This window comes from Lagopus leucura, unplaced genomic scaffold (assembly GCF_019238085.1).
Source record: "Lagopus leucura isolate 7727_CA_CO unplaced genomic scaffold, USGS_WTPT01 Super-Scaffold_100043, whole genome shotgun sequence".
NCBI classification, from domain to species: Eukaryota; Metazoa; Chordata; class Aves; order Galliformes; family Phasianidae; genus Lagopus; species Lagopus leucura.
The window spans coordinates 2508921-2521805 of record NW_024962290.1 but is presented as its reverse complement, the minus strand read 5'-3'; the positions used below and the strand labels follow the sequence as shown (position 1 = coordinate 2521805).

Sequence of the window (12885 nt, the reverse complement as noted above, 5' to 3'; positions counted from 1 at the left end):
GACCTGCACAGCCAGGAGCAGCTCCCAGCATTTGCAGCAGCAGCAGCGAGCTCCCCATGCAGCCCGGCCCCAGGAGAGGCTGCAGCTGCTGCAGCCCATCCACGGGCACCAGGAGCTCAGGAGAAGCAGCTGGGAGGTTCAGAGAGCCAGCACTGGGCACAGCTTCTGGGGAAACAAAGCCTTTCCTTTCAACAGTTCATGAAACCAGACCGAGAGAAATGTGAGCTGGGGCCCATGGGGAAGGGGGAATTTGTTGCTGTGATCCCTGCACCCCGTTCTCCCCCCTTTGCTCTCCTAACCCATCCCTCTGCAAGCCTGACTTCATGGGAAAACAGTTGTGCAGTGGGAAGGGAAGAAAGGCTGGAGAGTGGAGCGCTTACCGGCAGGCTGTGCTGTGACACGGAGATGCTGCTGGGCTGCACCATGATGCTCATGCACTGCCCGATGCTGTCGGCAAAGCGGTGTGGCTCGTCAGCCCTCTCACAGCTGTCCCGTGGGGAGCACCTAGGGAGCACATGGCAGTGCACAACATCAGCACACAGCAGTGCACATCAGTGGACGGAGCTGCAAGATGAGCAGAGTCTTGGGTAGGGGAAGGACTGGGGGTGATGCTCTGCCCAGGACCAGGCATGGGTTGCCAGGTTAGGATCAAAGGGCCCTGCACACCTCGTTCCTGCAAGCCACAAACTCATTAGATGTATAGAAAATAAAACGTAAAGCGGAAACAAGGTGATGCCTTCATTCCAATTAAAACAAAAGCGTACAGCTCATTAATTGACTTTTCCTGGTGCTGAGGAGTGCACTGTGCCAGCAGCAGGGATTTCCTCTCTGGTGGCTGCAGGCTGCTCCTCACCAGCTGTCCTGCCCTGCTCCCAGATCCCTCCTGTTCCTACCCTCAGGAATGCATCCCATGACCCCTATTTTCCTATGGCAGGTGTCCTCAGAGCACAATGAAACGTTGATGAAGAATCAGGCTAGAACATGAAAAACAAGTCCAGTTTGAGAACAGGGAGAGGACAGAAACAGCTCCAAAATGGAAAGCATGGCAGTGCCACGGCTGCAGCTACAGCTGCTGCAGGGAAACGTGTGCCTGAGTTAATGCCAGTGGTAGTGGAGTGCCCACTGGGGAGGCAGGGAAGGACTGTTCATGTGCCTGACAGATATCACACAGCACAGCACTGGGGTCCCTCGGGGCTTTTTCTATTCCATGTCACTTGGGCAAAATCTCTCCCTTCAAAACCCACCCCTTGGCAGCAGATGACACAGCGCCCTTCTGATGCATTACCCAACTACCAGCAAACTTCATCACTTCTCATGCAGCATCTCAGACCTCACTCACAATCGTGGTGCAGAGGTGGGGGGATGCAGGCACTGCCAACAGCCCCACGTGCCATCAGTGTTCCAATAAGAAAAGTTCGCCCTGATCCCTCCCAGCACCCAGTGTGACACCCAGCACACACTGCTGCTCTCCTCAGCCCCTTTTTCTGGAGTATAATGGAGCTAAATATGAACCCTGCCAAAAGAAGAGTTATTGAGGTTTAAGTGAATCTCTGAGATAGCTTTAAAGTGAGCTCTTGACTGGAGCCTTTATCTCATTGACTCGCTGGAATGGCTCTTTTTTATCATACTATTTATGGCAACAGCCCTAACAGAGATAAATAGGCCTGTAGACAATAACAGACTTGCAGAGAGCAGCATATGGAAGAGCCTTGTGGGTTTTGGATCCCACGGGGCTGAAGAGTCTTTAAAGATCTCCTCGAGGCCTCTGCTTGCTCCCAAGGAACCGTTTGAATGAGAGGAGGAGGAGCGAGCCTTCCTCCTGCCATGGGGAGAATGCTGGGCAGCTCTGCAGGAGGACGAGCACCTGCCACATACAGGTGGCTGAGCACCTTCCAAAGCAGTGTCCTCAGTGCCCCAGATCATCTGTGTGCTCTCCAGGTGCTCCAGCCCTGCTCCATGCCATGGAGTCACCCATACGTCTGCACTGCTGTAAAATCCCCACAGATGGTTTCACTCCTGAGCACCACTGCTCTCCAAGTCTCAGTGTGCACACGTGTGTGCAAACACCCTGCCGTACAACAGCCTTCATCCCTAACTCAGGGCTCTGAGAGCAGCACACCTGGAGCAGGCACTGCTCCCTGCATCCATCTCACACATCCAGTGCGTCGCTGTTTACAATCCAGACCCCATAACAAACACTTTTGCAGCTCTCAGAGCACAGCAGGAGCATCCCAGCCTGCCCTCACCGAGCCACAAGCAGCTGGAGCAGCTGGCAGGAGGGGAACAACGCACAAGTTAGAGGAGAAAGATGACAAATGAAATACAAACACTCCAGCGCTTGGGGCCTCCCAACAAATATGACAGAGGCTTCAGGAAGAGCAAGATAAACTCAATTGTTTGCACCTTAAGACAAAGGCTAAAAATATGACGGTTGCTTCAAGCAATGCAGTAAGTGCAGGGCTGAGAACTGACATCAGGGAAGAAAGTGTTGGCGGGAGGATGCTAATGCCCAAATGTCACAGCCAAGTGGGCAGAGGAAACAGCACTCTGCTCTCCTCTTGACATTGAGAGTTTTCTCTCTGCAAAATGAAGATAACAACCTTTACCTGCTTCCCAGGTGGCTCATGAAGATGCAGTTCATTAATATCGGGAAAGCACTCGCTGATCCTCGCAGAGGAGCTGCTACAGGGGTGCAAGGAGTAGCAGCAAAGGCACATCCACCCAACCTGCCTGCAGCCTGCAGCAAGCAGGGACCCTGTGCAGAATGCCACCTGGGGGCACGGTGCAGGCATGACACTGGGGCTGGGTGCACCAGGGATGCTCCTGCAATGGTTTTATCCTATTTCCCTGAATGCAGCACCAATTCCTTGCAAGCCAAACGAGCCCTGCTGGGCACTGGAAGCTGTTTTGCACCCCAAAGCACGCAAGTCCCTAATCCAGGCCGGATTTTGCATTTGAGCCTGCCTTCCTCCTCTCTCTCTCTCTCTCCAACACCTGCTGCTCAGGCATGTGGCCAAGCATCATTGTGCGGGGCCCTGAACTCTGCTCTGCCTCCGCCCCGATTTCCATGCATGTAAGGGGGCTGCTTTGCAAGCTGGCACGGGGCCGGAGGGATTTCTATTCCTCTCCTCCTGTATCCTCCGGGTTTGCCCTTCCTCCCCCCATCAGTGTTTGCCCGGTGGTCCCCCTTCCGCCATAGGAAGTGATCATTCTGGTGGTGGGGGAAAGAAAGAGCCCAAACACCTCCTGAATGCAGAGCGTATTTCCCGCAGTGCCCCTGGGAACAGCCTTCACTGCAGTGCCTGGGACGTGCAGCTCTGCCCCCCAGGACAGCTGCTGCTCCCTGCCCTCACCACGCTGCATTACAGCAGCTCTTCCAGCTCTGTTCAACAGGGCTCGGTGCTGCTCCTTGTTCCAAAGTCCTGCTCATATCATTAAACCCACTCTCACCTCTAAAAATCCCCCATTAATCAGGAGGGATTGCAGCTCGAGCAATGGGGAACATGCAAAATGCAACAGCTCTGCTCCCCCAGGTTTCAATTCTGCCTTTTTTTGCACTGTCCCATGGCACCTCCCTGCATGCTGCATGCAATCCACTCTCCTACAGAAGGAATCTGCCTTTCTTCAAGAGCTCAGGGATCTTCAATGCTACTCAAGCCGCAATGCAGGAAACACCCAGGGGAAGAGAAGGATGGATTCGAGGGACTTCAGCCTCATTTTGCTGAAATGAGCAATGGAAAGCACTGGGTGCTGCTGAGAGGTGCTTCCTTGCCATGGTCTGACTTACGTGTGGTGCAGTGTGCACCAGCCGCAGTGCGGGTCCCCCGAGCTCAGGCACTCTGCACAGGTCGTGTACTGCTCACAGGACTCCACGGGCACACGGGACACCTGCAGGGACAAGGGACAAGCACAGCCTCAGCGGGTCTGGTGGCAAAGAGCAGCTGAGGTGGGGGAGGTGGGTTAAGCAACACAAAAGCAATTCATAGACATGGGGCTCAGGCCGACACCTGTGTACAAGCTGGCCAACAGTATGTGCTGAACTGTGGGGTGCAGCTCACCCAGCCCAGTGGGACACGTCAGTAAGACAAAGCACAGTCCTGATCCATTTATCAGAGTTAAGAACCCCAAAGGCTCAGATTTAGGGATTTGGCCATGGATCATTGCTTGATCCCAGACATGCAATTCCACCTCAATCCATTCCTTACCACCCCTAGCAGGTGTGGTGCTCCTGCAGCCCCTTCCCTGCAGCCCGAGGTGGGACTGCAGTGAATTGGAATGGAGCTGAACAAAGCACACTACTCCACAGCCCCCAGGTCCTGTGCCCATGGAGCAGCAAGTGAGGGCTGGCTGCTTACAGCTCACTGCCAAACTCCAGCACAAGGCCATTTTCACCAATGGGACCCAGTGGCCAGCCCTGGAGCACAGTGATGGCTGTGCATCCATTTAATGGTGATGTGAGGTTCTAGCAAGCCTTGGCTGGGTTCCCCAGTGCTGGGAGAATTCAAGAACCCTATATACTTCATAAACACAAACTAATCCCAGTAGCAAAAGTTGTCTTCCTGCTCCTGCTTTGGGATCCCTCAAACTGGTGCACGCATAACGTTTCTTCCACAATAGAAGAAGGGAACCAGATATGCAAGTAGGCAGGGAAAGAGCAGTTCCTGCGCGGGGCCGGACTGCGGCTGGCAGCAGCTGGGCAGCCCTGAAAGGAGCAGTGTGCATCCCACAAAGGCTGCTGTCACGCCAAGTGCTGTTGACACAGTGAGAACCCAGTTCCTCTCTAAACATGACACCAATAGGGCCGCTATTCTTCTTGTTTCCTGAGCCCTACTCGACAGCTTCGCCTACAACAAAAATCGTGCAGGGGTTGGGGGTGTGTGGGTTTTTTTTTTTTGAGCAGAGTGGGACGCATGTGGGGGAGCTGGGAGCAATGCATGCACACAGCCTGGCTGCACAGAGAGCTGCAGTGTTGGTGCAGGGAGGAGTGCAGAGGAGCAGGGTCTCTTTCAGCCCATGTGCCCCATTCCCACTGTGCTGCACAGCTAACAGAAAATCAGTGTTGAATGGGGAGGTGTTGGCCAGCTCTGTGTCATTAATGCTATCTATCACTCAACCAGCAGGAGCCCAGGCTTGATGAACTTTCCACTGTGATTCTGTCTTCATTCATGCAACAATGCCGCTGCTTTATGCTGCTGCAAGAGAGCTGTGGGCAGGAGCACCGGTTCTCCAGTCCCAGCTGTTAACACATCAAGGTAACAGGGCCAAACTTTCTTAGGAGTTTGTACAAAGTTTGGCACTTTTCTTCCCGCTGCTTCTCCTCCTTGCTGTCCAGGTCAGTGCTGCAGGGACCTCAGGTCCCCAAGATTCCACTTCACCCTGCACCGAGCAGAGCTGGAGCTGAGCTCACACCACTGCAGCCCAGGACAGCCACACAGTGCCTCATGCAGGGCAGCAGTGGGATGGGAGGAAAGCAAAAGGGAAGCAAGTTTGAATGAAGGAGTCCCCCAGCAGCAGCACTGTAGGAGCACCCCAGAGCAAGAAGACCCCCATCCTTTGGGTACTGGAATGGAGCAGGGCCTTGCTCTGCCTTCCCATGAGGTAGTTGAGTGTCCATGGACACCTGCAGCATTGGGCAGACAGTGGGAGAGGGCACAGGGACAGCGTTTCCATGGCTACAGGGGGATTCTTTAATTACAGCACTGCAGAAGCATGCGAAGAAAGACCCTTCAACTCTGATCCAAGCAACGTGGCTTCACTGCTGGAAGAACCTCATCATCACCTTCACACGATGAGAAGTGGCAAAGCGCAGGGATCCAGATGCTTCCTGAGCAGGGTAAGCACAATTCCCAGCAGCACACACTGGGGTATTTTCCCAACACGTGTGCAGCACTTGGCTCCAACCACACGCATCACCACTGCCACCAGGAGCGGCCATCTCCAAACGCTGGCACCGACTTCTGACAAATGGCACCACGAGACTGCCCTGCCGCTGGGACCCCTCCTTTGTGCTGATTAGCCCGAGCCTCTGGGGAACTAATTAAGAAGGATGAAAGGCCAAAATGTCTGGGCTCAGGTGGAGATCAGTGCGGGGATCAGAGCGATGCAGTGAACTTTCATCTCACGTCAGTTCATGGCCCTCGTCCAGCCCTTCCCTGGTGCCTGGCGACTCACAGCACCTCGCTCCCTGCAGCCACCAACATGCTTTAAGAGCAGGAAATGAGTTAAGATGAATAATTATGAAGTGCACACTTCTTCTTTCCCTCTCTGTTTTGCAGGCGAGCAGTGAAAATAGAATTCTGCACCAGTCTGGAGTTATGCCTGGTGTCGGAGTTTGGAGTTCAGTAGACAAATGGTGCTGGGCTGCGCTTATTGAAATTGCTGCTTCGCCCTCAGCTCTCTGCTCCCCTCTCCTCACAGAACTCACTGCAAAGTCCCTCCCGAGCTGCCAGCCTACAACTCATGAATTCAGTGAAGTTGTTAAAAGGATCGTGGCAGGCTAAGATAAAACAGAGGAGTTTAACATGACAAACAGACTCCTAAATGGGATTAGAGTCTTAATGAAAACAGTAATGAATGAATGAGGCAACCAAATATTACCCATTAATATTAGACAGATAGATTAGATCCCTAGGCACTGCATTTAAAAACGACATGAAATTACTTCAATTACTCTGCATTGATAAATAACAAGGCCATATTTACTGTTAAAAGACATTTCCTCCTCCCTTCCCAGCGCTCGCACGGCTTATCCCTCCCCAGGGGGACAGCAGACCTTGCAGAGCTGAGAGCGGGGCTGGGAGCTCCCCCTCCTCCTTTCCCCAGCACCAGGCAGCATTTCCAGCACATCTCCAACATCTCCAGTATTGAGGGCAACTGGTGCATAGGGCTGGTCCCAATCACTGCACTGAGTCTTTGCATTTCTGTGCAGGAGCCAAGCATTGCACATGTGGAAGCTGCTGCTCGCAGCAATGCACTCTGCACTCTGCAGCTCAGCCTCCTCCTTCCCACCCAGGGACTGTGAAATGAACCCCATCAGAAGCTTTGCTAATGAAGAGATCGGGGATAGGTGGTTCCTGAGTGCTTGGTGGCATTTATCTGCTGGGGATGAAAGGCAGCCTGTGTGTTTCCAGCCCTGAAACAACGGGTGAAGCAGGGACATGGGAAGGAGCAATATGCTCAGTTCTGCCCCAGCCCAGGGGACAGGCCATCCTTCCAGTGCTAAACCTGTATATAAATCTTATTTAATGAAATGATACAAAGAAAAGAACAAATAGAGGTTAAATCATTCCCTACAGCAGATTCCCTACACTGAAAACAAAGCCTGCTCAGACAGCAGCTGGTTTGCACAGCAGCCCTCAACATTCCTTTCCCAGATGCTGGGCAGTGCAGCAAAGCGCAGTGCAAGTGTTGGGCACTGGGGTCAGGGCTGCTTTGACCCCACTGAGGATTGGGGCAGAAGCACCGTGGTGATGCCCTCCTGCCCTATGAAGGAGCTCCCAGTGCTTCCAAGCAGAATTTTCTCTCTGGCTGTGTCTTCCTGCAGGGCTGGAGGTCCCACAGGATGCAAACCCCAACCCATGCAAAGGCAGAGGATGGGAGAGCCCCTGTGGTGAGCTGCACTTGAAGGGCACAGCAGTGCTAGGGACACCCCTGGGAAAAAATAGGGGGGAAAAGGAGAGCCCTCCCTGCAAAATGGGGAGCTGTGAATAAACCATGCTGCAAACGGAAAACTGCCTGCACAGCCCAGCGCTAAGGAGGGACAGACTGATGGCTCTATTCCTGAGACACCGGCAGCTGACATTGGCAAATGAACCTCTGCAGTTATCTGCTTCCCTTCTTTGTTCTTCTGTCATAAAACTGGCAGGCACAGGAAGGAGATGCATTCAAGGTGAGCAGTGGGCATCACTGGTTGTGCTCCTTGCTCCCCATCTCCTCTGGATCCCCGCTTACCCTTCACCTCTGTCTGCTGCTGGCACCAAAGGGCAGCAATGCCCTGCAGGAGCCATTCAGACTTCAGGAGCATTGTCCCTCTGCTCTCATCTGCTGCGCCTGCAGAGGTGGCACAAGGCAGTGAGAAAAGGACAGGCAATGACACGGAGCAGTGGCACGGGGTGATGGCATGTTTGCTGCTGGTACAACGCTGCCATTCCATTCAATGGATTGATGCTGAGACTCAGTGCAGCCCTGCTGCTCCCCCCGAGCCCAGCAATCAGCAGCGTAGACAATTTGCTGTTTCCTTGCTCTGATGTTACCATCATTTGTGAGTATCAAAATGAGAAAGGCGTCAGGCCCTCAAAGCCCCATTGAAGAATAATTGGAAATCCAAAGTGGTACTAAATGTTATTTTCTAAATAAAATGCATTCAATTACAGAACACAAGCCCGTCAAGCATTTAAAAAGATTAGTTAGAGCAGAAAAAAACTATTCAAACCTTCAGAGACTGCATTACACACACAGGATCCCCTCTGTTCCTGGGGACAGGCGAACAACGCAGCCATTGCCCGCATGCTTTTCCCACCAGCACAATTCCACCTCAGCTGTTGCACAGCTGCACAGAGGGCTGTGCTCTCCAACCTCGATGACAAACAGGCACAGATGACCTCGTGTCCAGCAGCACCTCGTGCTGCACAGCACATTTCCCGGGTGCTCATTGCAAGGCAGTGATGCCCAGATGGGCCGGGACCCCGCTGGTACCCAACAGCAGCACAAGGCCCAAACCTCCCTGATCAGCACAACATTGAGGCTGCAGATCCGCAGCCAGCATTGCAAAAGCTCTGCTTGCTCCTTGCACAAACACCACTAACACAGCAGACACGCTCCAGACTCCAACAACCACCACAGTGGCCATCAAGCACAAAGCACAAAGCGCACCGCACTTCACGCAGCGGCTGCTGCTAAACCCTCACTTGGAGCAAGGAAATCGCAGCCAAACCAACCCGACCCCGAGTGAGATCTGTGGCTCCGGCACATTCACAGGCTGCACAAACAGGGCTAGATGAGACGTGTTTAGCTCAGATCCTTCACTCCAGCCGCTCACCCCAGCAGCGCCGATGCCTTGAATTAATGCACGCTGCCAAGCAGGCTGTGAGCAGGCGCACGGCGGGGAAGGCGCAATTATTTACACGTCTGCTCGCTGCTTCCCTGTACGGAGTGCAGACAGGTGAGCTTGCTTCGCACGGTGATTTTTATTTTATAGTTTTCTTCCGAGGAGATAATTGTCACTGGGAACAGCTCAGGTGCAGACGCAACAAATCGCTGACCCGCGGCTGCAGCAGCACGCAGCGTGGGAGAGGGGAGCGAGCGCGCAGCGCTGCGATGGATTGATTCCAGCCCTGCTACCGGGCTGGAGGCTGGGAAGGCAAATCCCTCTCTCCCAGGGTTTCATTAGCTGGGAATGGCTTTCTAACGAGATTTACACAATCTAGCCCGGAGCCTACACATTTTGCTCTGCACCCAGAGACAATAACAACGGGGAGTGGAGGAGATGCCTTCTTTTTCTCTGGTCACCCATAATTCAGGACCGTTACGGCACTGCCATCAATGTGATTACACAGAGTGCAAAAATAAAACAAAAATGTGTCTGTCTCTAGCATTAAGTCTCCAATTTCGACTGACCCAAGCCAGGAAAATTTATAGTTATGGGGACGACGTTCAGTCCATTAAGAAAGGATGGGAAATTGCCAGCTGGGATCACGATGACATCCTCACCTTTCCTCTAACACCACTCCCACTATAATGCAGAACGGCAGCAGTGTGGGGCTGCTGGAAAGGGCTCTGTCTGCATTGGAGGGGGTGGCAGCACCTCTGGAAGCACTCAGAGCCCCCATCAAACTCGCCCTGCTGAAGCTGACTCACACCCATACCATGGTCAGAGCCCAGCCCTCGTGCTTTGCAGAGATGCCCCCCAAGCTGCGTGCCAAGCACACTGACAGCAAAGACCCAACATGAAAATACCCAGCCTGCCTGCAGCTAGCAACTGGAGTCTGCACACTGCCCTCACAGCAATGCTGTTCCTGGCATAGTTCCTCCAAAATCGAAGTTCCTGTGTGGTCAGCTCTTTTTAAATGGAAGGGATTTTGGTGAGTTCTCTCTCTGGGCAGTACTGTCTGCTGGCTCACACCATGGTCCGGCCACACGAGGAGGAGTTATTTTCACACCCATCCTTCCCCTTTGATTCCTCTCCCAAAAAATAAATTAAAAACAACAACAACAAAAAAACCCCACTTATCATCGTGTTCTTGTGAAGATATTAATAGCACCCAAAGCACTGACAGTTGCCTGTGAATCACTGCTGAAAGTGATGGGAAAAACCTGCGGCTGTGGCTTGCTAGGAAACAATGCAGCATCCTTTGTGAGCTGCAGCACCAAGCACTGGTTCTAGGACATAGGAACATGGGGTGCCCCACATAGCTGGAGCTGTGCCCTCAGTGTCCCTTGGCTGTGGCCATCCTGCGCCATCATGCTTCCTTTTCATTTGCAGGTTCCATTGCTGTGGTGGGAGCACAGCTCCGTCCTGCCCACACGCTGCTCCTGCACTCAGCTCCGCTTCTGCTTGAAAGGAAGCACGAGTGCCAATTAAACAGCCAACCAGGGCACCGAGCAGATAAATATGTGTTGTGAGAGAATGTGGATAGACACACTGTGAAGTGGAGCCAACAAGGGGAGGAGAGAATGTGTTGTTGTTGGTGGCAGAACTTCAGAGTAGTGCTCATCATGCGCTATCCGTGCAGAAGCCAACCTGCAGCCACTGGGCATCTGATTGCTCCCAAACCTTCCTTCTCTGCACTGCTCTGACTTCAGCCCCGAGCACACAGCACAACGCTCTGTCCCATCTGAGGGCTGGGTGTAGCAGTGCCCCCATGCCAGCTCCCAGCATTTTTTTGGTTCTGATGGATGCCCAAATGCCAAGTCCCCAGCAGCTGTGCCTTGCTGAGTGCAGTGTTCAGAGCACAGGGATGACCACAGTCTGAAGCTCAGCCATTCCCTGCCACCTCCTGGGTTAAAAGCCCACAGATGCTCCCAGTTCTGCCCAGCAGAGATGGGCAGCATGGCACAAACCCTGGACACAGAGAGGCCAACAAAGCTGCTTCTGAAGCCCGCCACAGGGCCAGTGCCCAACACAAAATCCACCCTCATGCTTTGTCTGCACAGACAACCAGCAGTGAAACCATGATGGATGTACTTGGGACTGACAGTGCCATGGAAATGCTCTATGTGGCAGAGACACTTCGAGGCAGAAACAGCAAAATCCCACTTGAGCTCCATCTTTTGCTGCTGTAACCAGAAGGCTGACACTGCCAAAGGTCAGGAAGTTTTGGAGGAACAAACCCCAGAATATGTTAATATCCACTGAAGCAGCTTGGCACCCAAAGCAGCCTTGGTAGCAACCCAAACTGTGCTACGGATGGACATTGCTCAGACCAACCTGAAACCACGCTGCCAGCTGCAGCCACTTCCAGATGTGTCTGAATGTGCTCCCACTGCTCACGTGGACTCTGTGAGCAGTTTGTCCCTTCAGCCATAGCTGGTGCTTCCCATTCCTACACCCAGCTTCACGCAGCTATGGAACGCTGAACTGAACGGTGATGAAGAATGGTGCTGTGCTGTAAGTGCAAGGACTTGGGGGCCTTCAGCCCCCACCATGGGCACTGCTGGTGCCTGCCCTGCTCTCGGCCCTCTTGTGTTTAGTCTGCTGGGCACATTCCTGCACGCCGCTAAGACAAACAGCAGATTATTCATGGGGCTCCTTTGCCTCACGCATCGCCCAGAGATGTGGAGCTATTGCAGCTCCCACAGCCACAGGGCAGGGCTGCATGCACAATGCTCTAGAAAACCTCGGCATCTTCACTGCAGTTTTACAGAGCAAACATTTTGCCTTGGAAGAGGAAGGAGCAGGAAATGCGAGAACAAAACCCACAAGCTGTGTTTTTCTGCTTTGCAACCAGCCTTAACTTTTATGTGTAGTCCCAGCTTGAAACACCATTACAGCCACCTCCCCCAGGGCACAGGCATCACTTCCAAGCTGTCTGGAATCCGCAGGAACTCTTTTTTCCCTGATTATTTGAAAGCTTTCCTAATGCTTTGGTGGGAATTTGGTTTCCAGATGCAGAGCTGTTGTTCAAGTGGTGCCACTGGGACGGCCCTGAGATCCCACAGGCTCGGCTGGTGTGTCCTGAGGTTTTGGGCTGGAACTGACTGCATGTTTTGGCCCTGCTCATTTCAGTGTTATTGCGAGAAAGCATGCTTAGAGCTGTACTTCCCCATGTGATTTGAATTGAAACGAAAAATAATAAAGCCCAACCAATCTGATTTTGCAGAACTTTTCAGAGCATTGAAGGGAAAAGAGCTCTCTGCCCCCAGACCAGGGATGGAGCAGCCCTGGGCTCTGTGCTGCAGCACAGTCCTCACCACCTCCCTGCCAAGCACTCAGAGCAGCAGCTCATCGCCTGCTCTCTCTTCCTGCAAACTTCACAATAATAAAGTGATACTCTACCCCGTATCCCTTTTTCCATTTCACCCTTCACTGGATCATTTTATGCATCTATTCCCATTGCTAATTCAAACTAATTAAAGTATAAAGTAGAATAATTTGTGCCATTTCAGAGCTACTCTCACCATATTGTGAGTTATGTTTCTTTTCTATTCGTGCCCGGTGTGAACCATTCCCCTCCTCACCAGACTCACTGCTGGGGGGATGGCCACAGCAGCACAGGGAGGGAGAGACTTTTAAACAGCTCTGATAGAGAGGAACACAGAGCTCTGGCTGCGTCCCTGAGTGCTGCTGCAGCCCTGCTGGGGTCATCTGAGACCAACGGGGGCAAAACCCATCATAGCTCAGCATGGCATTGCTTCAGCTTGTCCATCATGCATCAGAAGTCCCAGCTT

General features: G+C 52.9%; 1 protein-coding gene across 1 annotated transcript in view; it reads right to left on the bottom strand.

Annotated features, from left to right (window-relative positions):
• Window positions 1-12885, bottom strand: part of PLXNA2 (plexin A2) — a 210560-nt gene that overhangs the window by 45327 nt on the left and 152348 nt on the right. The window contains exons 6-7 of the mRNA XM_042884112.1: window positions 3788-3888; window positions 381-504 (exon numbers count right to left, since the gene is read on the bottom strand). Of these exons, the coding sequence (XP_042740046.1) occupies window positions 381-504; window positions 3788-3888 (225 nt within the window). The remainder of the gene's footprint in view (window positions 1-380; window positions 505-3787; window positions 3889-12885) is intronic.